This window comes from Antedon bifida, chromosome 11 (genome assembly GCF_963402885.1).
Source record: "Antedon bifida chromosome 11, ecAntBifi1.1, whole genome shotgun sequence".
Lineage (NCBI taxonomy): Eukaryota > Metazoa > Echinodermata > Crinoidea > Comatulida > Antedonidae > Antedon > Antedon bifida.
The window spans coordinates 18,650,869-18,676,296 of NC_136236.1; the positions used below are offsets into that span (position 1 = coordinate 18,650,869).

At 31.7% G+C, this 25,428-nt stretch overlaps 2 protein-coding genes across 7 annotated transcripts; both read right to left on the reverse strand.

Annotated features, from left to right (window-relative positions):
* Positions 1-1,810: 1,810 nt before the first annotated feature.
* Positions 1,811-12,989, reverse strand: LOC144855486 (hyalin-like). 3 transcript variants are annotated; one of them, XM_078713373.1, is made up of 16 exons: positions 12,801-12,989; positions 12,009-12,228; positions 11,475-11,608; positions 10,965-11,069; positions 10,450-10,596; positions 9,893-9,988; positions 8,802-8,999; positions 8,390-8,626; positions 7,484-7,684; positions 6,975-7,208; positions 5,990-6,226; positions 5,532-5,771; positions 4,987-5,220; positions 4,418-4,502; positions 3,548-3,726; positions 1,811-3,203 (listed from the first exon to the last, which is right to left on the reverse strand). In XM_078713373.1, exons 1-16 carry the CDS (start codon positions 12,907-12,909, stop codon positions 3,151-3,153), a joined length of 2,709 nt encoding a protein of 902 aa, XP_078569499.1. In that variant the 5' UTR covers positions 12,910-12,989; the 3' UTR covers positions 1,811-3,150. The 3 variants fall into 3 exon arrangements, with proteins under 3 accessions (XP_078569499.1, XP_078569498.1, XP_078569500.1); XM_078713372.1 differs by having other exon boundaries at positions 1,812-3,203; positions 7,484-7,714; XM_078713374.1 differs by lacking the exon at positions 9,893-9,988 and having other exon boundaries at positions 1,812-3,203; positions 7,484-7,714.
* Positions 12,990-13,486: 497 nt separating this feature from the next.
* LOC144855484 (hyalin-like) lies at positions 13,487-25,097 on the reverse strand. 4 transcript variants are annotated; one of them, XM_078713369.1, is made up of 16 exons: positions 24,965-25,097; positions 24,225-24,341; positions 23,727-23,873; positions 22,433-22,519; positions 21,797-21,994; positions 21,170-21,406; positions 20,290-20,523; positions 19,374-19,610; positions 18,639-18,875; positions 18,028-18,267; positions 17,581-17,820; positions 17,165-17,398; positions 16,777-17,016; positions 16,355-16,439; positions 15,423-15,598; positions 13,487-14,551 (listed from the first exon to the last, which is right to left on the reverse strand). In XM_078713369.1, the coding sequence occupies exons 1-16, from the start codon at positions 25,047-25,049 to the stop codon at positions 14,499-14,501; spliced, it is 2,847 nt and encodes a 948-aa protein (XP_078569495.1). In that variant the 5' UTR covers positions 25,050-25,097; the 3' UTR covers positions 13,487-14,498. The 4 variants fall into 4 exon arrangements, with proteins under 4 accessions (XP_078569495.1, XP_078569494.1, XP_078569496.1 ...); XM_078713368.1 differs by having other exon boundaries at positions 22,433-22,525; XM_078713370.1 differs by having other exon boundaries at positions 22,433-22,525; positions 24,220-24,341; positions 24,965-25,047.
* Positions 25,098-25,428: the final 331 nt, after the last annotated feature.

Here is a 25,428-nt window from a genome sequence, read left to right on the forward strand (position 1 = left end):
AATTTGCATATTTCATATAGCTTGTACTACTAATTTGCATACTTTCGAGGTGCTTGACTTATACTGGCTATATAAAACCTGTATCCGAGTCATTTGAGGCCAAAAAAAAGTCTGTACATACATTTTAGTTGCATTATATGCAAATATTGAGAAATAATAATAATAATATCCTGGATTTATATAGCGCCTAATGTTGTGAAACCTCTAAGCGCTGTACATAAACTAATACGAAAAAAGGGAATTCCAACCATGCCAAAACGAAGGCGTGATTTTGGGAATTACAAAGCGGTCCTATGCTGACTATAGGAAACATGTATCCGAGTTATTTGAGTCCAAAACAAAGTCTCTACAGACATTTTAGTCGCATTATGTATGCAAACATTGATAAATGGGGTCGAGAGTCAATTGTTGTATTTCCGGTAATTTTTTCGTAAAATGTTTCATTAGAGTAAATATAAATATGTACATTCTGAACAAGTTAATGAAAAAATCAACTCTCTAGCCTTAATGGTTTTCGATATATAGGAACCTGTAATTTCACCCTCTAATTTGCATATTTCATGTAACTTGTACTAATAATTTGCATACTTTGGAGGTGAGTGATACAGGTGTGATTTTGAGATCTACTAAACAGTCCTATGTTGGCTATTAGAAACCTGTATCGGAGTCATTTGAGGGCAAAACAAAGTCTCTACAGACATTTTAGTTTCATTATATATGCAATATTGAGAAATGGGGTCGAGGGTCAAATGTCATACTTCCGGTCAATTTTTTGTAAAATGTTTCATTGGAGCAAATAGAAATATGTACATTCTGAATACGGCTGTGAAAAAATCAGCTCTCTAGCATTAGTGGTTTTCGAGATATAGGACAACTGTAATTTTTCCCCCTTATTTGCATATTTTATTTAAATTGTACTACTAATTTGCATACTTTCGAGGTGTGTGACAAAGGTGTGATTTTGGGAATTACAAAGTGATCCTATGCTGGCTATTAGGAACCTATGTCTGGGTCATTTGAGGGCAAAATAAAGTCTCTACAGACATTTTAGTCACATTGTATATGCAAACATTGAGAAATGGGGTCGAAGGTCAAATGTTGTACTTCCGGTCATTTTTTCGTAAAATGTTTCATTAGAGTAAATATAAATATATACATTTTGAATAGATCAGTGAAAAAATCAACTCTCTCGGACTAGTAGTTTTTGAGATATGGTAACCCTGTAATTTCACCCTAATTTGCATATTTAAGCTAATTTGCATATCATCGGGATGAGTGACAGAGGTGTGATGCTCAAATTTTGATCTCCTCATCATATATGACCATTTAAAAAAGAAAAATCTCTGTTTGCAATTTGTTTCACTTTGGGCTGTTTTTTTTGCTAGATTGACTAGCCTAATAGGCCTATTTACGGAGTATGGTCGAAGCGGCCGCCAACCAAAGCGGCCGCCAGTTTAATATCGTCATTTGTATGGAACGCCATGTGCGCTTTAATCTTTAATTGTCGTTGTCAACGTTATGGCGAGTTGAGTTACAGTAAAGGAGTATGGTCAAACCAATAAATATAAGTCAAATCATGTACTATAGAATCTTTATATTTTCTATAATAATTAAGTTTGCCTGCCGATAAATCAATGTATATTTTATTTGTATTTTAATATTAACTTACATGCTATCGAAATATATTTACATACTATCGAATCATTAATAATTTGCGTTTGCATCATAATCTACGTACTATTGAACCTTTATATCTCATTTACGTACTATTGAATCTTTATATCTCTCTCTCTTTTTTATTATATATTGGCACCGGTAGTGAAGGGAAAAAAGGACGTTGAACTGACTCGACGTTTCTCGAGCACTCTCCTATCGAATCTATATTCAGTATTGCATTAATAATTTACGTACAGTATTTCCGAATCTTTATATCTCATTTACGATATACTATTGAATCTTTATATAATATCTCATTTACAATATACTATCGAATCTTTATACAGTATTGCATTAAAAATGTACGTACGGTATTGCCGAATCTTTATATCTCATTTACATACTATCGAATCTTTAGACGTAGACGTAGCCACTGCGATATTTTTATATCAATCGTTTTTTATTAAGGTCTCGAATTTTTATATCAATCGTTTTTATTAAGGTATCAAATTTTTATATAAATTGTTTTTATTGAGGTCTCGGACATTTATTATAATTATTATATTTATTATTCTATTAAAAAGTTGTTATCTTTCGCACAATTTATATTATTTATAGCTAGCTTACCATGTGTAATCAGTTTTTTTTTTTAGCTGCCTGATTTATTTGCACAGTATTATACCAAATATCAATTATTAATTATTTACCTTGATTACCCTGTATAAACTAATTTATATTTACTACTGATTATTGCAAACATTAATGTATTTGTTCTGTTTCACGAAATGGAAGAATGTGTTGTTCTATTTCTTTTACGTTGCTTTTCATTCATTTACCAAATCAGCACTGCGGTTTCGGTTCCATGTAACAGAAAAGGTGTTACTCTTTATCCTGTATAAGCCTTTTTCTTTTATTCATTTGTTGCATGAACTGAGCATTATACTTTTTATTTAGTAGAACCGCTCTGCATTATACTGAATAATATACTATAATTCTTATTGGCTTGAATCTGTAGTTTCTTTATTAATTTACAACATTATCTAATTGTGTAAAATACCATCTAAAATATATTACCCTGTGTACTGTAGTGGATATTCAATCCAATTATTCAATATCAATTATATACAATTTAAATGCTTAGAGATGTCTCAGATAACTAGAAATTTAAACTTAGGTGCTTTACTGTTTTAACAGTATAGAGAACATGTGGGTATGTACATTAATCTCACCAAATTTAATCTGCGAACTCAACTATGTGTGACATTATGTGAAAACTTGAAAAGTGATGGGTCATACTAAACACCACACGCCATACATAATACATGTAGTACCAGATGCGCCTAGGTTACAAACCCTAACACACTATGCATGGTTCGTTATGTATAGAGTGTTTGTGATGTATAGATGTGACATGTGGTGGTATGTTGGGTTTAGTAGAACCGCCACTGGTGTGATGGATGAACAAGGACAACACAATTCACTACCAAATACACATCACACTATGACTTCGTAAATGGTGTGTCCAGGTGTTCCCTGCAAGTGTATACCTTAAAGAAAAAGTGTAAACCAATAAAATAGAAAGTATGTAAAACTTGAACCAGGACATGTAAAGGGCTTTGAAAACGTTGAGAATTTATAACTTACTACTGTAGTCAAAGGTACTGTACTAGTTATAACTTGAACATTTTGAATACAGGCAGATTCATACAGGCCCATACCGCCAAACGAAACCCCCTTCCCCTCCTCATTTCTTTCTGAAGGTTCCTAACTTGAGCTATTACCAAACTGGCTTAAGTATAGAACATCTGGTATCAACATTTAAAACATCATACACACTTGACTTTTAGTACTTATGGTTACCTTTTTAGTTTTTAATAAATACGGTTCATACCAGTATTATCTTGTAAGTCTTGCAGCTCTGTAGCATCATCAGTAATGCCAGTAGATGTCATGTAGCTTTCAAATCCTGCATTATCACGTCCCGTTGCCATGGCAATATCATCATAAGTAGCTATGTTCATCGCTGTGGAATTTCTACTTTTTTGGTTCTTTTCACTGGAATAATATAGCCTATAAGAGAAGGTAAAACAATTCTTTTTGAAAAAAACACTTATGAATAAAAATGAATTCCATCTATAGTATTGATGGCACAAAACAAGGTGTGGTATTCCAATTATATTATTATTAATATTAGTTGTGAAATCTAGTGCCATGAGATTACTTTACTATTAATTTAGATCTTACTTTAATAAAACAGTACATTATTGAAAATATAATTAAATTTAAATACAAATTCTAAATGAAGTGTTAAGTTTTACTACTAACAAATTTAGATATAAAATTTAATATAAAATTACACAAACATCACCAGCATATTATTGAATGATTGCATGAATGTTAATGTTATTTTTATTTATTAATCAAGTTATAAAATAGCAAATTACAAAGAAAAGAAAAGAGCTAAACATGTTATCCCTTTTACTGCAGTTACTGCAGTATTACATTTAGTTTATTAATTAACTCGTTTATGCAAATGCCTTCACTTAGCTTTATCAATCCAAGTTTAACCAATTAGCAAGGGTTTGAAAACCAAGTATTTTAAGAAAAAGCTTGTCGGAATGTTATTTGAACATATTCTATTATCATTTTAGAAATAATATTAGAAGATGTCAGTCACCAGCATTCAAATTGATATGGAAATAGAGCAAGTATAAAGTCAGTAGCCAGTAACAAACTACATAAGTTATTGGTACGATAACACCTCAACAAAGCTGTGGACATCACAAACATGATGATAGCAAAAATTATCATTATCACAATCAAGTAAACTGGTATAGATGTACTGCCTGCAAATTAAATGAAAAGAAAATAGAAAATGTCAAAATATTTATTTGGAAAATAAAGAAAATTGGTATAGAATTTAACATAACTGATAAATAACCTAAGGGAATATTCGGACACTCCTATTTTTTATTTATTTATTTTTTTTTTTTGTACCATATTTATTGAGGGTGATCCATCCAGCAATTGCTGATCATTAGGGACCCTCAGAGGTTCACAAGACAAACATATACACAAGATGCTGTACATAAACAAAGTCTTATTACAAGTCTTTGGGAGTAGAGTTGTAATTTTGTCCTTAGAAAAAATCCTGATATATGACGGGACTTGAACCCAGGACCCTTGGAGTGGTAGCCAAGCATCATAACCACCAAGCCACAACTCCACTTCAATACAAGAACTATTTATATTTGCGAAAGAACAACCAAACTGTCCAATAATTTGCATCAGTATAAAAGTACACAATTTATTATCATTAATATGACCTACTTTCAACAATATGCACAGTAAATGCACAGTTTCCTATATTATTATGTCCATCCAATGCAGAACAATTAACAGTAGTTAACCCAGTTTTAAATGATGAACCAGAAGGTGGAGTACAAGTAGCTGACAGACCAGTATCAACATTGTCAGTGACTGAGGGGTCATCCCATGTCACTGTAGCTTGGTCAGCACCTGAAACTTCAATGTTTCCTGGGCAGGTAAAAATGGGGGCATAATCTGCAAAACTTAGATAAGTAATATTCATTCTTAAAATTTAAAATGGAAAACCTGGCTTTCAGAAATCTTGGAGGTACTTGGTCTAGACCACTGCTTTTGCTTGGGTTGAGAAGTCATTCAGTTATGTTTCAATGTAGTTCTCAGCTTTTTAAAAATGCATTTCTTTTATTAATATCATTTAAATTGTCTGATTCAAATTCACATAATCAAGTTGTTTTTTATCTAAATATAAATGTATATATAGATTTCAACCTCTCTTAGTCAAATTATTTACATAATTATTATATAACAAATAGAAACAATAGTATTACCATTGTTTATAGTAACTGTAAATACACAGCCTCCTGCTTTACCATCAGTGTCCATAGCAGAACAAGTAACATCAGTTGAACCAGCATTAAATGATGAACCAGAAGGTGGAGTACAAGTAGCTGACAGACCAGTATCAACATTGTCAGTGACTGTGGGGTCATCCCAGGTCACTGTAGCTTCATCAGTGCCTGAACCTTCTTCAATGTTATCTGGGCAAGTCACAATAGGGGCAACAACATCTACAAGAAATATTATTATACAAAATATAGTGAACATCAAAATCACTGCTGAAACTATAAAGTAGCAATTTTCAAAAGAAAAGTCACATTCCGGTATCTGCTTTTTATTAGTTTTCTATTTTAAATCATGCATTTCACAAACATCTTCACATGACTGGAAAACTTAACAAATAAGAAATTAGTAATATTTAAAAAAATACAGAAAACATAAAACTTACTGATGACAAGAACTTTAAAAATACAGATACCGGTATTGCCAGCAGTGTCCATCGCAGAACAGGTGATATCAGTTGAACCAATATTAAATGATGAACCAGAAGGTGGAGTACAAGTAGCTGACAAACCAGTATCAACATTGTCAGTGACTGAGGGGTCATTCCAGGTCACTGTACCTTGGTCTGAGGTTGTAACTCTAGTTTGGTCTTCAGGACATACAAGATTAGGATTCTCTATATCTAAGAAAAAAAAACATATAATTACAGATTGTATTGTTTTGACAGTTTCATGTACTTATTTAATATCAATATAAATTAAAATAGTAGAAGGTATAACAGGAAAATGTGATGCTCATATTAATTAGTCTAGTCAACCAAAATTTCTATAAAAAAACATATTTTACAGAATGTCTACATGGCAGCATCTCCATCAGTGGAAATGAACCATGCACGATAGAAAAGTGAAGTACTATTCTGTCTGATATTGTATGCAGATGGAATTTTGAAACACATTATTAATAGTACAAATTCTGACAACCTTTGGACCTGGAGCTTTTTGGCAAAAATTACTGTGATGACACCGGTCACTCATGCAAATTAAAACCAAATGATAATCTTACAATCAAGCCAGAAATACATCACAGCAGGCAGCAGGAAGGTTAACCAACCAAATTTTGCAAGAATTAAACAATGGCATCAAGATGTTAAAATGTATAAATACCTAATGTACAGTTATAATGAAAAATTTGTTCTGCTTTCTTCTTTTGCCAAATTGAGAGGATACCAAATATATTCAAATTTTTCTCAATTTTTAACATAAATACAATATATATATATGGAATATTCCCTAGAGGTAAACTCTGATGTAAGATGAGGTTGTGTCGATTATTCAGAAGTGCTGTCGTTGCTTGGCCATACCATGAAAACTACAGTAGTCTAAAATGGTAAAAATGTATACATATATCCAAATCAAAAAATAAATACTTACAACTCACAGTAACTATAAATGTACAGATTCCTGCTTCACCAGCACTATTTATAACATAACAAGTAACATCAGTTGAACCAGTATTAAATGATGAACCAGAAGGTGGAGTACAAGTAGCTGACAGACCAGAATTATAATCTTGGTCAGAGGGATCATCCCAGGTCACTATAGTTTTGTCTGTATCTGAATTATTTTCAATATTACTTGGGCAGGTCAAAACAGGGTCACCAGTATCTACAAACACAATAATACATTCAATTCATAGACATTTTAATTTTCTAAAAAAAAATCATTCTTTATAGGCCTCTGTAATGCTTTGATCAGGGTTGTTGTTTACTCTAGCTCCATATTTCAATTAGATGTTTGACTTGCGGTTTAATATAAACTGTTATAATTTGGCTTTAAATCAATTTTTCTTATAATTAAACAGAAGAAATAAGGCTATGAAAGTTTAAACGTATGAAATGGAAGTTTAAGACAATATTTGGTTAAAACAGTCTTATACTTACAAGTTACATTCACTGTAAATGTACAGCTTCCTGTATTACCAGCTATATCAGTCGCAGTACATATAACTTTAGTTGAACCAATAGGAAAATACAAACTAGATGGAGTACAAGTAGCAGACAGATCAGAGTTAATATTGTCAGTGACAGAGAGGTCATGCTCATATATCCATGCACCACTTGAGGAAGATGAAAACACTCTGTCTGGGCATATAACAATGGGGTTCTCATTATCTAAAAAATAATAATTTAATAATGTGTGAAGACATAAAATACTGTAGAAAGGTTTTCAACTTCTGAATAAAACATTTGAATTCATAAATGTATTAATTTATTTATATTTGCCATGTACTGTATTTCTTCCATATCAATACAATATATACTATTGTAATTTTGTAATTAAAGAATTTTGAGAATGCGAGACACATAGACTGAGAGATGAGTCGATTTAGTGCATTTACCATTGGTCTTAATATGATTTTTGTGTGAGACACCCAATTCTTAAGTGATTTTGGTGATGCACTTTTGGGTCAGAGGTTAATTACCTATTTTTCACACAATTTTACCAATATCTTTATTTTATGGGACAGTATTTGATAAAATGCAGTAAACTAGTCATTATGCACTATAATGTGCATAACTCAGCTCTCCATCATAATCTGAGCACCATATTTTGCCTAGCCTTTCGATTGATAACAAGATGAAATAAATGTAGTAAAGGTATAGGCCTGTACATATACTATGATATATATATATATATAAAATCCAAAGGCAAATTACTGAAAGTAATGACAATGCTGCAGGTATCAGTGGCTGGATCTCAATGGAGATACAAAATAAAATAGTCCTTCTTCAGTGCAACTTATTGTATAATTATAAAGGAATGATTCAACTTGCGTACATACATACCTTCAGCAATAAATTCTACAGCAAAACTACATTCACCAGTATTAGCATCACTATCAGTTGCAGTACATGTTACAGTAGTAGGACCAGCAGGAAATGAAGAACCAGAAGATGGAGTACAGTTAGCAATCAGCCCAAGGTCAGTGTCATCAATTACTGTGGGTGGATCCCAGGTTACAGTTGAGGGTGTACCGACCATTACAATGTCACTAGGACAAGTCACAATTGGGATTAAAGCAACTAGAAAATAAATAAACAATAAACTATTATTAAGTCTTAAAATGGCATATATTGGTCGTCTAAAATTATGTACAAAGTTGAAGAACAGTTAAAGAGATCATCTTTCATCCTAACACTAATACTAATGAAAAAAACTAAAATATTTAATAATGCTTTAAATAAGAAATAAGTTTACTTCCATTGACTTGTACTTCACACACAGTGATTTCATTACTGCTCTTTTGAAATAGAAAAACAAATCGTCCATTTTTATTTGGATCACAGTTTACACGGTGGAGAGTACGGTCAGAATCAATGGATCCACATTTGCTATTGACATTTAAAGGTGAATCTTCACTTTCAACAACATACACCTCTGTCCCAAAATTAGACACTAAATTGAAATATAAAACTATGTACATAGAAACAATTCTGAATAGTGTATATTGTATGTAGTTTGATGTAGAGTTACAGCTCAATTGTCAACATTAAAGCTCTTTTTAGATGATTCATGAGTCTTTTTGGTTAGTTGGTCTTATTTTATTTCTTTACTTTAATTCCTCCACATCAACAGAAAAGTCGTCATCACTAATGGGAAAAAGATGATGCAAAATGCTTCAGGACATTTTAAACAAAGTTTGAAATGCTGAAAAATTGCCAATAGAATGGAAGAAAGGGATTATCATTATTATCACCCAAGAAGAAGGTTTAGCATCATGTGAAAATTGGAGAGGGATAGCATTATCATCAATATAACTAAAGCTGTCCTGTATTTTACTAGAAAGAATAAAGGATTCACTGGATAAACAGTTGTTACAGATTCAGTTCAGATCCTGTACAGATCACATATTTACACTATGTACAATTATTGAAGACCTTCCCTGATTGAACAAAGCTTAGAATGGCAATCAACTGTGTAAACTTAAACAAGGAAATCAGAGATAGAATGAAAATAAACAATGAAATAAAACGGCATTGAAGATGGTTTTGCATGGTCAGTAACAGACACACAAATATGGTCGTGTGATGGACAACAAGAACGGAGGAAGAGAGACAGGGCAAAGGGTACATGGCGAAGAACAGTAGATTAGGAAATGGAATTAACCAGACATGGGAGACTATGACACCACCTCACTTCCTCCATAACCGGACTCTGAATCTGACCTGAAATGCTTACAGGCAACTTTCTCAACTGTAATTTATTATCTTTGGATATTTATATATATGTTTGTATAGTTATCATATTTATATTCATTTACAGTAGTATGGCTGAGCATTAAATTATACCTTCATATGATCCATATGGTGTATATACATAAATGTCTTCAATGCTGTACATACTGCCTAAATCAACATACCAATAAGGGTTCTCATTTCTTGACACTTAAAAAAATGTTATAATGTTTTTAAAAAAAACAACAAACATGTGACATATTCTGTCAATAAAGTATTGTTTTGACCGTGCTATGCTGCGAACATTGTGACCAAATCTCATAATTATTTAGAGGGTTAGGTTTAGTTATATTTAGGAAGTAGTTCAGCTATCTTTCACATAAGGGGTCCCTAAATTATGTACGAAAAAAAAATTGCTTCCCTGCCTAGCATTCGTCAATGATTTATGAGGATAAATTGAATAAAAGTAGGTGTGTTATAAAACAAATAATTGATATTTTGTATTCGTTGGATGGTGAGAATATTCGATACAAAATTGACTGCTCTATTTTAAACTTGGCTCCGCCTTGTTAAAAATAAGTAAATTTTTCAACTCATGAACTATTCTTACCATCCAAATTATAAACATTCATTATTTGTATACTCACATCAGTACATACAGTCATACTTACCAACTGTACGGGAACATGAACCAGAGTTGAAATCTCTATCTCTGTTACCATCAACAGCTAAATTAGCATCATATGATATACCACTAGAGGAATAAGTTGTACTCTGGTAAGCAGGCTTGTGATATGAAAAATAAGATTTTACAGAGACTACATAGAAAAAAAGAAAAAAACAAAAGATATGATTTAACAAATGTTTTAATATTCTCATTATGTATTTAGTGCGTCAAAACTGACTATTTAAGTGAACACTTCCTATATTCATACGCAATGAAGTTTTAGACTGATGTGAATGAAAACGTTCACAAAATCAGTTTTTGGACTGATGTTCATGACTATAGGAAACCTTGAGAAACTCCTTGCTGTTTCTATCGAGTAGTAAATTGTTTAAGAATGACCAAATGAGTCTAAAGTATTGATAACCATTTAAAATTGTTTAGGCAATTTGATTACGTAACAATTCTGTTCCAATTATTGGTGATAGGCCTATAAAAACCTGTGAAACGTTTAATACTCACATCTGTCCCCTTTACATCCCCTTTGGTATGAACATATAAATGTACTTCCATCAGAAACAAGATGACAGAATCCACCATTCAGACAAGGATTGGGTGAACACGGATCTGGTTTAGTTTAGTTAGTTAGAAAAACAAAATTCAAATTTATTTAATTGTTAGAACAATAGGTTTGTTTGTTTATTTGTTTGTAATATTTATCTATCCATAATATACACAATAAAATACATTATAATTTAAAATTAACAAAATCATACAGAAACTAAATAATTATACTGTTATGGTATAGCAGACCCTTTGTTTGTATTTATCATACCTCCATGATTTAATGGGGAGAAAATAAATAGTTTTCCAATAAGTGACCGATGTATTCTCATTTTCAGTTTAACAAAGAAAACACCCATCACTACCAATAGCCTAGTAAACCATCAAGTAGCCTACACTGTTGTAAGTATTCTGCTATACTACTGCTATAATACTAGAGCAAAATAACATAAATCGATTTAAACTTACCAGGTAAGGAAGCATTACGCCCCACATATGAAGCACTAAAACCTTCTTTTGCTACAGTTGAATCTGTGTGGAAGATCACAGTAATCACATTGCCCCAACTAGTGTATTGAGGTGGAGGGGTTGTGCCACAGAACCTAAATAATTAAAAGTTAAGTAAACTAGTAGAATGTTAACATAAGATTAAACAGTTATTAATAACAGGCATTTAAAAAATGGATTCTACATAAACAACTTTCCTATAGCAAAAGTATGTGGCAAGAGTGTCTCAACCCCTTCTTACTTACCATGGATGGGGGCCTACAATTTTGACAATATGAAACTTTTTGCACACAGGTTATAATTGTGTACACTGGACCTATGGTTATAATAGTCCTTATTCGAGAAGACAGGTCGGCCACTAACTCTTGACGATATTGTTGGCTCTTTAGGTATGGTAAACAGCGCTCCTGCCTTAACCAATCAGCCATTTGACTACTGACATTTGACAACTGATATCAATAGAAAATTCAAATTATAAAAAAACAACAAACTTACCATCCAATCACTGTATTTGTAGTGTTGTCATACACCGCAACATAATCATATTTACAATCTGATTCGTCTTCGAAACTGAAAGTTTCAAAAGTCAATCGTATGATATATCCATCTTCTACTGTCACTATATAGGAACAATGTACATTATGTGGGTACTGATTTCCATTTGCAGGTGAACTAAATACACCAGTTTGGTCAGTGTATTTACCGCCACAAGAATCTATAACATATGAGACAACAAAATATAGGGAGTAAAACCCCTATTATTTATTAAGGGTAAACTTTTGGGACCAACACAATTGTCCCCTTAAATGAGTGTGCTGTGAATAGGGGTCACCTACTCAGAGGTCATTTACTGAAATAATTGTCCTTCTTAATAGGCAGTCTCGTGGGAAAAACAAAAAAATGCTAAAATGAACAATAATTTATATTAAAAAACTTGATGCATGTAGAAGATTTGAAACTTTACCTACGTTAAAGACAACACTATGCGGTTGCAGTGGACAGGCATTACAAACAATTCAACAAATTTGCAGTAACTGTCTTAATGAATATAATTATTTTTGGCCTATTTTGTTGTTTTTATGACGGGAAAATGAATTTGCCTTCTTAATATGGGTTAAATCAACAATTTGGAGCACTCAAAAGTGTCCTCGTCCCCTTATGTAAATGTGTCCCAAAGGAGGGGTTGTACTATATTTGTTTTCTAGGCTCATGTTACTACATATAGGAAGTACATAGGTCTAAATAGGGATGCCACCCCCCAAAAAAATGACAGTGTAACCTACTTACTTTGATCATCCATCGTTTGAGATGAGCATATGGTGAAGCATTGAAGTAGCAACATCAGATTTATAATGACGCTTTGTTTATCAAACATTGTCTTCTTTCCAACAAACATAAACTTGAGAGCATGAAACTTTCACTGTTACTGTACAGTTGTGTACTCAGGGAGTTGTTGAATTAAAAATTATTTCCTGGTACTTTGTTCTGAAATCAAAAGAATTTCTTCCTTGTTATGTTGTGCCAAGGCTGTCACACTAAACAAACAACCTGTCACACTTCCATTACATGTAGGCCTACAATACATTTATTCAGCTATCACGCTCGGTAAAACCATGGAGGAATTGGGCTAAATTTACCACAGTTGAAACATTTAAAAAAGCAATATGCATACACAGTACTTGTACAACAAAAGATTATGTGCACCACTCCAGTTATATACTGGGCTGGCATCTATCATGTCAAGAGAAGTTAGCAGTGCTTAAGTGAAAACCAGTTTTTTATCTTATGTAACAGACTTTGTCATCTACAATTTAATTTCTGAAAAGAAAATCATGTATTTAGTCTAAAAAATAAGTGATTTTTGTTTTCTACAAAAGAAAAAATTATGACATTGCAATGAAGTGATGTGTCAAACAAACATGAATAATAAAATTAATAACAACAAAAACATTTAAAACTAAATTGCTGTTTTATTTAAAAAAAGAAGAGCATTATAAATTCTAAATTATTCCTACAAATAGCTTACATTTGAATAACTAAATTGCTATGTAGCCCGAATAAAAATGCAATCACTGTGGCGTATACCAAAGATACTATAGCGCCACGAAGCGCTATACGATCTTTGGCGTATAAACTGCCCCTGCTATAATCTTGACTTATTTTTATCCTATAATATAACCAAATTTACACACAAATATTCCATTATAAATGTTTTACATATATATATATCATATATAAACTGAGTAGGGCCTACAGTACCTAATGGTTGATTCAACCCCTATTAAGGGGACAATATTTTTTTTCCATCACAAAACCAAACAAAAAAGACTAAATAATTATATTCATTTATATCTATACAAAAATGGATATCATAATAATGTTGGCTGGTAAGTTTTCTTGAGTCCAGTTCATTGTTCATTTTGGTAAGTTATTTTTTTCGTGAAAACTCAATTTTTGGGTCCTGTAGGTGGTTTGTACTGTATTAACTATTGGTTTAACATCGAGAAATATTGTAAAATGCATAATGTATCAAACATTCATCATACGTTCCATTGTCCACTTTTAAACGTAACCTGATGATTTGCAATAAGTTTATTGTTAAATTTTTACTCATGTTTTATGGCGTTTTCTTCCTGTTTTGTGATTTATTACATTTTGTATTGTTACATATTTTTATATACTTGTAAAACGAGCAATGACTTTCTGAAATGAATAATAAAAGATAATTTGAATTTGAACTCGATATCTCCAAATCAGCCTATTGTATTGACAGAATCCAGAATATTTGGTTATTAAATTTAAAAACCTGTCCGAATTAAATTGTTAATTTAGATTCATTATATAAGCATAGACTTATTTTTAGTGTATAGAAAACTTGAGATATCTGAGTTTTAGTTTCATGCTGCTATAAGAAAACTCAGACCAGACTACTGCATGATGGACGAAGATGATCAACAATCAATTCACTACCAAATACACATCACACTACTGTATGACTTCGTAAATGGTGTGTCCAGGTGTTTCCTGCAAACGCATACCTTAAAGACAAAATGCACATCAACATAATATAGTAAGCTTTAACCAGTATTGAAGAATATACATTTAAAACAAATACTGTAGTATGCCTTGAGAACTAGATAAAAAAAAAATAATTTAAATTGTGGATAAGTCATTTAGAGCATACTAAAAAGTAAAAAATAATTAAAACTAGAAAAAAATGAATGAAATCAAAACAGCTATTGTTATGTTTAAGGCACACAATAACTTGTTGCCATAAATTTGGCTAAACAATTAAAAAGAATTAAGGGAGGTCGAAATAAAAAATTAAATGAACTAATGTACAGGCTAGGCTATAGTGAAGTTAACACTGCAAGGAGTGCTCTATTATAGTTTGGAAAGATGGTGCATGATTGGTACTCATCCTTTACGTATTGTAATGTTGAAGGCAGTGTATAATAAAAACCCACCTGCACCTAGATACTTGTATATATGGGATGTATCTCCTATGTCGAATCAAACTTCAACTTACAGGTAAGTCTCGGTTAATTGTTTAAATATATGGAAGTTTATATATATTGATCTTTAACACATTTTTGACATTCATTAAATTGGTGGTACAGGTGGAAAAGCATTATAGTTCTTAAAAGCTTTCCCTGTACAATCATACATAGTGTTTAATTCCTTTGACTGGTTTATCACTGCTTTCAACACATTTGTCCAGGATTTCGAAATAGTGGGGGCTCAGACACTAAGTATTTAGCCACAGACCCCTAGCTTATAGCTAGCCATTGTAGCTTAGCTGACATGATGTTGTGCTGTTTGTTTTGGAGGGTTGATAGCAGCTACATTGCATGATGCTTAGTATAGTACTGATTACCATTTTTAGTTTTCAATAAATAAGGTTTATACCAGTATTATCTTGTAAGTCTTGCAGCTCTGTAGCATCATCAGTAATGCCAGTAGATGTCATGTAGCTTTCAAATCCTGCATTATCACGTCCTGTTGGTATGTTAATATCTTCATAATTACCTTTGTTCATCTTTGTTGAAATGTCCAATGTTTGGTTCTTTTGAGAATAATAAATCCTACCAAAAGAAATTTTAATTTAGGGTACTCTTCATGAATGAATGAAAAATATGTTGATGGCAAAAGAACGATAATATTAATATCAGTAGAACTTTGTAATATCTTGAGGTTATGGAAATGAGGAGCAGTTTCTGTAATCTAATTTTCTTATTAAAACACTAGTGCTACTATATAGTATTGGAAATATGTTGATTTCAATCTACACATTATAAAATTGGTTTTTCCAACATTAATTTTTTAAGTTTAAAAAAACAGATAATATAGATATAGGATAACAGATAATGAATTAATGTTTAATCTAGTCCAAAGTAACCATATAGTATACACAAAACCCAAGGCTTTTGAAAAACAAAGCATTACGAAATTCTGACCCAAGTTTTATTTGAAAAAGTGTTATCTAAAGTCTATTGTCTATTTTAAGTTGTTAGTATTCTCTTTATGTACACCACCAGCGGGCATTTTAGTTTGTGTCTATAAATTGATTCCAGCTCAAGTTTGCAAATGCCATATGGACCAAATTTACCAATATTAAGCAGAATTGCCATCCAGAACTTAGACTATGTTTGAATGTGTACTAGTACTCCATCTATCATTTATAGAAAGATTACAACGACACCACTAGTATAATTGTTATTTAGACAGTTTACCCAGTATGTAGACAAATATAATGGTCAAGTCAGTAACCAGTAAAGGCCTGAGTGAACAGTAAATATTTTAAGAAAATAAGTTGATATGTATGAAGTACAAAACAAAACCTGAACAAAGCTGCAGACATCACCATTATAATGGTAGCAAAAGTTACTAAAAGTGCTATCAGATAAACAGGTACAGATGGACTGTCTTCAAATGTAAATGAAAAAAAGGAAAATATCCAAAGTAAATAAAAATTGATTAATTTTTTTTTAATATCCACAGTAGATATTCTATGATTGGTAGAGAATGTAAAATGGTATTTCATCTGTGCCTTCTTGAACCCCAACAGGGCTATGACCCTGGACACTGGTCTCTGGACCAGCTGGTTTTAATAAGATATCTACACACCACTTCATCAACGTTCCACCATAATATCATTTACTGTTACATACAGAATGAATGATACAAACAACTTCAAAATTGTCTAATTATTATATATTTCACTTTTAGTTTATCAAAAGGTTTTTAAACAAAACTGACTTACTATCAAAAATCTGTACAGTAAATGTACAGCTTCCTGTATTACCAACAGTGTCCATAGCGGAACAGGTGACATCAGTTGAACCAATATTAAATGATGAAACAGAAGTTGGAGTACAAGAAGCTGATAGACACGTATCAACATTGTCAGTGACAGAAGGGTTGTTCCATGTTACTGGTTTCCGATCAGTGTCTGAATATTTTTCAATATTTTCTGGGCAGATCACAATGGGGGCATAAAAGTCTATAAGAAATACAGTAGTTAGAAATTATTTTTTTAAATACAGTAAACAAATATTAGTTTTAGAAACATTTTTTTAAAACAACCATTATAAAAAAAATGTGTGTGGAAAATGTAAGTATTGATAGCAATCAATTATAAATGATATTACCATCAACAGTAACTTTAAATACACAGATTCCTATATAACCAGCGGTATCCTTAGCAAAACAAGTGACATCAGTTGAACCAACTTTCCATGGTGAACCAGAAGGTGGATTACAAGTTGCATTCAGATCACTATCAACATTGTCAGTAACTAAGGGACTATTCCATGTTATTATAGTTTGGTTAGTGACATTTTTTTTAATGTTTCCTGGGCAAGTCAAAATGGGTGCATCAAGATCTATAAGAAATATTATATTATATACTATTATAATAAATAAATTAGAAACACTAGTTCTAAATTTACTTTTTAATAAATAAATATTGACAGGATTGTTAATTCTTACTGCACGGGAAACAATACTAAAATTTACTATTCCTTTGATTTTCAGACAGATGCTTTAATTGGAAACAATATATTACCATTATTAATAACAACTGAAAATATACAGCTCCCTCTATTACCAACGGTATCCATAGCAGAACAAATAACATCAGTTGAACCAATATTAAATGATGAACCAGAAGGTGGATTACAAGTAGCTGATAGACCAGTATCAACATTGTCAGTGACTGGGGGGTCATCCCAGGTCACTGTATGTTGGTCTGTGACTGAATTTTCTTTAATGTTTTTTGGGCAGGTCACAGTAGGAGCTTCAATATCTACAAAAAATAATTCAGATTTACAAATACAAATTAAATCAACAAATTATAGAAACACATCACAATATTGCATGGCTACTTTGACTTTTGTCCTTGTTAGACATAGTTATACAATTTTTTAGAATATATATCCTGGTGGCAAATTCAAATCTAGTTAAAAGTTGTTACTACTAATCACATATTTTAAACTAGACAAGATAATAATACCATTATTAATAGTAACTGTAAAAACACAGCTTCCTGTATTTCCAGCAGTATCCATAGCAGAACAAGTAACATCAGTTGAACCAATATTAAACAAAGAACCAGAAGGTGGAGTACAATTAGCTGACAGACCAGTATCAACATTGTCAGTGACTGTGGGGTCATCCCAGGTCACTGTATCTTTGACTGTGTTTGAATCTTTTTCAATGTTATCTGGGCAGGTCACAATGGGCGCTTCAATGTCTACAAAAAATGTTTTAACAAAACAAATAAAAATAGTGTAGTGCTTTAAAAAAAATGTATTCAACAAGCGCCTTAAAAGCCTGCCATAGACATTTTTTTGGCATACAAATTGCACCTTTTGTTTAATAAACTTTGCTAGAGGATTAAACCATAGTGTTCCAAATAAAACAATGTTTATTTTATTCTGCTGAAATATAAATTATAATTTAGCCAAGACTGAAATTGATTAGTTTTTGACAGATTAATCTACAAGAATTAAATGAAAACCCATTAGGCCTACCTAATTTTGACAAATGAATACAGACAAGCTGGAAAGTTTTTAAAGCAAATGAATGTAAATAGATGAAAATCAAAATGTGACATAAACTTACTGATAACAATAACTTTTAAAACACAGCTTCCTGCTTTACTATCAGTGTCCATAGCAGAACAAGTAACATCAGTTGAACCAGCATTAAATGATGAACCAGAAGGTGGAGTACAAGAAGCTGATAGACCTCTATCAACATTGTCAGTGACTGTGGGGTCATTCCAGGTCACTGTAACTTGGTCTGAGTTTGTAACTCTAACTTGGTCTTCAGGACATTCAAGATTAGGATTCTCATTGTCTAAGAATCAGTGATGATATTATTACAATTACAATGGTTATAAACTAAAAATGTTAACTAATTTCATGAAAAGTGCTTAAATTATAGATATCAGGACAACACAATGCTACACATCGAGTCATATGGGTGGTCGTTTTTTTATAAAAGTTATTATTATCATTATTATTATTATTTATTATTATTGTTATTTTAATCTATTTTGAAATAAAAACGGTTTATTCAGTGCTTCCAGCATAAACAGGGCAAATAAAAACTGCAGTGGTCTATGGTACTTTTTTTACATACTGTAAGCAGCATAAATTCGTAATATAAGTCAAGTACATTTTTATTGTCATTAGTATAAAAAACATTTACATTGAAATGAATTTGAACGGTTTTCGGTGAACAACAAATAAATAGAACTTAAACTACATGGTGAAACTATCCCTCGCCGGACACCATCTCGGTATTTCTAGAACTGGTTTTGTAGAAAATTAATGAAAAACAAAATGTACTTACGATTCACAGTAACTGTAAATGTACACAATGCTGTTTTACCAGCAGTATTTATAGTATAACAAGCAACTTCAGTTGAACCAAGACTAAAATGTGAACCAGAAGGTGGAGTACAAGTAGCTACAAGATCGGCCTCTCCATAATCTTGTACAATGGGGTCATTCCAGGTCACTATAGTTCGATCTGTACCTGAATACTTGTTTTTGTCCCTTGGGCAGGTTACAATAGGGTCACCAATCCCTACAAGCACAAAAATACATTCATATTATACTAATGCATATCACCTATATCATATGTTAGAGAGAGGCTTTGGTCAGATCTAGAGATATGGTGTTGTGAACCAAAGGTTATGCCACTAAGAAATATTATCAATAAACCTCTAAAACCCCAGGACCTATCCCCTACACTACTATTATCTTTATTCAGGGAAGAGTGAAATTTAACTCTTCCCTGGTTTCATTGCACTTTGTAAATATCCTTATGTTTAAGTTCTTAAACCCGAGGGTTTAAAATGTAATTATTCTGATTCACCATTATATGAAATTATTAATGTTACTGGTCTATTAACTATATGATTTAATCAATCAAAATATCTTTTTTTCTTCTTATATAAAAATAACAATGAAAAAAAAATTAAAAATATGAAATGTTATATATGCAAGTAGTATTAGTAGTGTAGCTGTAGCTTGGTGATTAGCGTGCTTGCCTTCCAATCCTAAGGTCCATGGTTCAATCCTGATCTAGTGTCAGGGTTGTAACTCCTAGCTCTCTAAGCCTTAAATGGGATTTACAGTAGGTATAAAGCATGATTAATATCATTATCCATCATTCCATTAGCATTTTTCTTGCTGTTCAATGCATAGATATTTAAAACAAGTATAAAACAAAATGTTTGAAAAGTTAAAGCATCATTACTTACAAGTTACATTCACTGTAAATGTACAGTTTCCTGTATTGCCAGCTCTATCAGTCGCATTACATATAACTTTAGTTGAACCAATAGGAAAATATTGCATAGAAGGTGTACACGTAGCTGACAGATCAGAATCAATATTGTCAGTGACAGAGAGGTCATGCTCTAATATATATGTATCACTTGAAGACTTTGCTAATACCATCTTATCTTGGCATACAACAATTGGTTTTTCATTATCTTGAAAAAAGTATATTGTCACGTGAAGTTGTGACATTTTATGCATACAAGTGTCGAACTGTATTATGATGCAAATTAGTGAACGACATTATTATGCAAATCGTTGAGTTGTGGTATAGAAAGGACAAGGAGAGACAGTATGGAGCTACATGTGAGCCAAATGTCAGTTCTTGAAGGAGGAAACGTATGAGGCTTAGGTGAAGGCAAATATTATACATGCCAGGAGAGAAGGCAAAGAAATCATTGCGATCATAACTGTATACCCTTGCCATTTGATGTAGATAATTTTTTATCACATGCCATTCAATAATAGTTCTATTTAATGGTTCTATTAAATTATTATATTACACAGCAGCTTTTAGTAAAAAATATGTGCGTCACAGGGTATTAGGGATGAATTTTGAAAACGAATCTCGCATAGCCTTGGACATTGGTTAAAGATATAAGCATCAGAATTGAATACAATTTTAATTTTAATAATAGTTTTTATAAAACAAGTTATGAGCATATTTTATTCTTTAAAGTCAATCTTTCAAGAGAAAATTACAGGGTTTTAACTACATGATCTATAAAACAAATATTGAGTAGTGTTTTAATATTAAAATTATTTCATTATTGTATTATATCTTGATAAAACTATACATACCTTCGGCAATAAATTGTACAGCAAAACTACATTCACCAGTATTATCATCGCTATCAGTTGCAGTACATGTTACAGTAGTAGGACCAGCAGGAAATGAAGAACCAGAAGATGGAGTACAGTTAGCAATCAGCCCAAGGTCAGTGTCATCAATTACTGTGGGTGGATCCCAGGTTACATTAGAGGGTGTACCAACAATGCGAATGTCACTAGGACAAGTGACAATTGGTATTAAAGCAACTAGAAAAAAACAAAACGGTATGTTAAATAAAATTACATATCTATATAAAAAGATAAATAAGCAAAGGATTACTATCTTTTTATATAGATACAAGTTCACTGGCACAAAATCTTGAACCCAATCAAACAATTTGGCTGTAAGAAATATGTGATCACTGAACTGTGACTCTTGTTTACGCCCATATACAGACATGATGCCGTATTTGGGCACATCACACTTTTTTTTTCAAACTAGTTTGATCATGTAGACAGAGCTTTATGGCGCAACATGATTATTTTTATACAAATGACTTTATTATTTACTCACATTAACAATGATGGTGGTACCTTTTGTGGCTGAGCATTGCTGACCACCGAATAGAAAAACTCTCTTTTAAAAAATCAACTTACTTCCATTGACGTTTACATAACAAACAGTGATCTCATTACTTCTCCTTTGAAAAAGAAAAATAAATCGTCCATTGCTAGGTTGAATAAAATCTATCCAATAGTAAGTATATTTAGAATCAAGGAATCCACATCTGTTGCTGGCATTTAAAGGTGAATCTTCCCTATCAACAACATACACCTCTATCCCATAATTACGTACTAAAATGAAAAGATAACGAAAATTATCTAAACCACTAATTACAGTAAAATCACACATTGCACTTTTATCAACTTTTTTGATAGGTTTAGGTGTGCAATTTGTAACATACAAAGACAAAATATGTTTACCTACTTAGGATATTGAGTTGAGTTTGGTTTAGATTAGGTTGGTTTAGATTAGGTTTCAGGTTTAGTCAAGGAGAGATGAGCAATCTAAGTCATTCTGCAGCATTATTAATTAATACAAGTCATCAAAAATGAAGTTATATAAATAAGTTCATCATTTTGGTGTTGGATCTAGGAATTGGGGAGTGGTTGGGGATCGAAGGGCTTGACATTTGTAAAATGAGGTACTGAACTTAGTCAAATTACCAGGTCATAATTTATAATAATTTTTTAGAAGGTGTGTCTTAGAATTGTGAATAATGTACCATATACCTTCGTATCCATATGGAGTATAAACTTGAATATCGCTAATGCTGTACACCCTACCTAAGTCAACATACCAGTAAGGGTTCTGGTTTCCTGAAACTTAAGAATATTAAAGAGATTTTGCAGTTTTAATAAAGTTAATCACTTCCCTAGAAGAAAAAATGTTTCACTAATAAAAAGACAAAATATACCGTTCAATTCATTTTAACTAAAAACACATCGGGCTGGCAGCCAATCTATCTATCTAAATTTTTTCAGGTAAATAACTTTTGTTTTATCCAAATTTTGGTCAAAGTGAATAACTATTACGTGACTTTAAAATGGCAAATTAAAAAAAAACAAATACAAAATTTTTTAGTATATCTTAAAAGTATTTAATTTTTTTTTCAATTCCAGTTTAAAAAAAAAAAAAACACCCACATTTCTGCTTATTTCCTTTAATATTAATAAGTAAAGAAATAATTTTATGTTAAACTTTAAAGTTGAAGCTTTGTAGATTCAGTAAAACAATATTTGATTTGATTTATTCAACTTTTGAACAAAAATTACAAAGTAACCAAATGGCAATAATTGTAAAAAGCAAACTTAATCACTGTAGGAATTCTTTCCTTTAACAGAAATACAAATATACATTAATATACATATAATAATATATTTAATATATTAATTTGAACCGATAAAGATGAGGAAATCTGTGAGATATAGTACTATATGCCTGAAAGCTCTGCTAATTTTATTGGCTGTTTTACTTTATCTTTATCTTATTTTGGATCTCCATTGAGATCCAAACACTAATACACACAACATTGTCATTTTTTCAGTAATTTGCATTTGGATTTAAATATAATTTAATATAAATAAGACAATTCCAAAGTTTACAGAAACTAGAAACAAGTATCTATTGAAAAATAGACAGTCCTGGCAAAGGGTGGCCTAGACAGATATCTTTGATGGGGGATTGAAGACAAGAAGGAAGAAATATCAAAATCAATATACTTTGATCTGAAATCTTTACAGGAAAAGGTTGCGAACAATTGCTGAACAACATTTGGTGGGTTAAAATATAGTCTAAAGAACACATTTAGTGGAAACCATGGTGTAACAAAAACTATTTTCAACATCCTTTTTTTTTTCTTTCTGTATCTTTATTTCTATACTGGGTGACCTATTCATCACAAGGACTGCTCCCACATTTATTGCCAGCAATCCAAGTCTTACTTCTTGGAATACAAATCTCCTACTCCCAACTTAGGAAGGAAAAGATTACTTTTATAGTTAATAACATAAGTACTTTACTTACCAACCGTACGGGCACATTGACCAGAGTTAAAATCTCTATCAATGTCACCATTAACAGCTAAACTAGCATCATATGAAGTACCACTAGAAGAATAAGTTTTACTCTGGTAAGCAGGTTTCCCAGTTGACAATGTAGATTTTATAGAGACTACATGAAAAATAATAAAGCAATACATTAAATTTTAACAATCTCACTGCCCTCTTTTTGAAAACTGTGCAATGATGCTCAATCAATAACAGAAGAAAAAAGAAATGTAGGCAGAACATAAACCAAACTAAAGCTCTGTCTATCAAACTTTATACTACAAAAAATGTGCCCATATATGGACACGATGACATATCATTACCATATTTGGGCACATCACACCTTTTTTGTCAAACTAGTTTTATAGTGTAGACAGAGCTTTATATTAATAAATTTAAATTAATTTAAAAACTTGTCAAAAATAAAAAATCATCAAACAATTACTATCATTGAACAGTTGTGATCATACTGTACCTTGATACTGGCATCTGTCGCCTCCAAATCCCTGTACGCAGGAACAGTTATATGTGTTTTCATCATAAACAGGGTAACATGATCCATGATTTAGACAAGGATTGAGTGAACATGGATCTAGTAATAATATGAGAGAAAGAACATTATAATTCATTCCAGGCAATGCTGTTTGCCCATATATCCACAAAACAGTACAAATATACAAATGTAGTGAACTCTCTATTATTTTACGATACAAATAATTACTTTGACAGATTAACGGTAAGCATAATACATTTGCTAGTAACTGATATAACTTGGAATAAGAGGGATTATGGCAATAGTAATAGGACTCGGTACAAAAACAATATCTAACCAAATGTGTGACACTTATTCCAAAGGTGATTATTTCAACTCTGTAGAAAGTAAACCATAACATGTTACAATGTTTTATTACAAATTACTTTTTATTACTATTTTTTAACACATTGTTAACTTGATAGTATACCTTGGGTTTAGGTTCATAAGGCCTTCATTTCTAGGTCTACTATCTGTATGTGTATAATCTCATGCTCAAGTATAATCCCACCCCCTGATTTAGGCTAAAGCAGGATATAAAATTTTGGTAAATTCCATTCATGTTAGCAATCTTATTAAAATCTCCTTCCCCAATTTTTCTCAAACTACATACCTAGGCCTCTTGGGACTATTAGGTCATATTCGATTTTAAAAGTGTTATTGAAGGGAACTGCTATACTCACTTGGGTTATCGGGGGTTTGAAATGAACAGATAAAGCATTGCAACAGGAACAAGATCATAAAACATACCAATTTTCCATCAAACATGATGCGTTTTCTTTCTTTCAATAACTTTAAAATAAATTTGTGATCAGTTTCCTGGTTCTGTATAGAAGCGACCTTGTCAATTAACCACCAACATTTCCTATTGCCTTTGTATTACCTTCATATTATAGGTATACAAGCACTATTTATATGTTAACAACGTCCGTATTAGTGTCTGTATTGTATTGTATTGTATTGTATTGAAAAGACGGGGTTCAAATATTCATTAGTTGGCAGTACAGAATATATATCAGATAGACATAAAACATATCCTATTAACACTTTCACTTTACAATTAAAGATGTATTGTCCCCAAAAAACATGAAAAATGAAGATTAATTAAATCAAACTTTTAATATGTTATTTTGTAGTTTTAATCAAC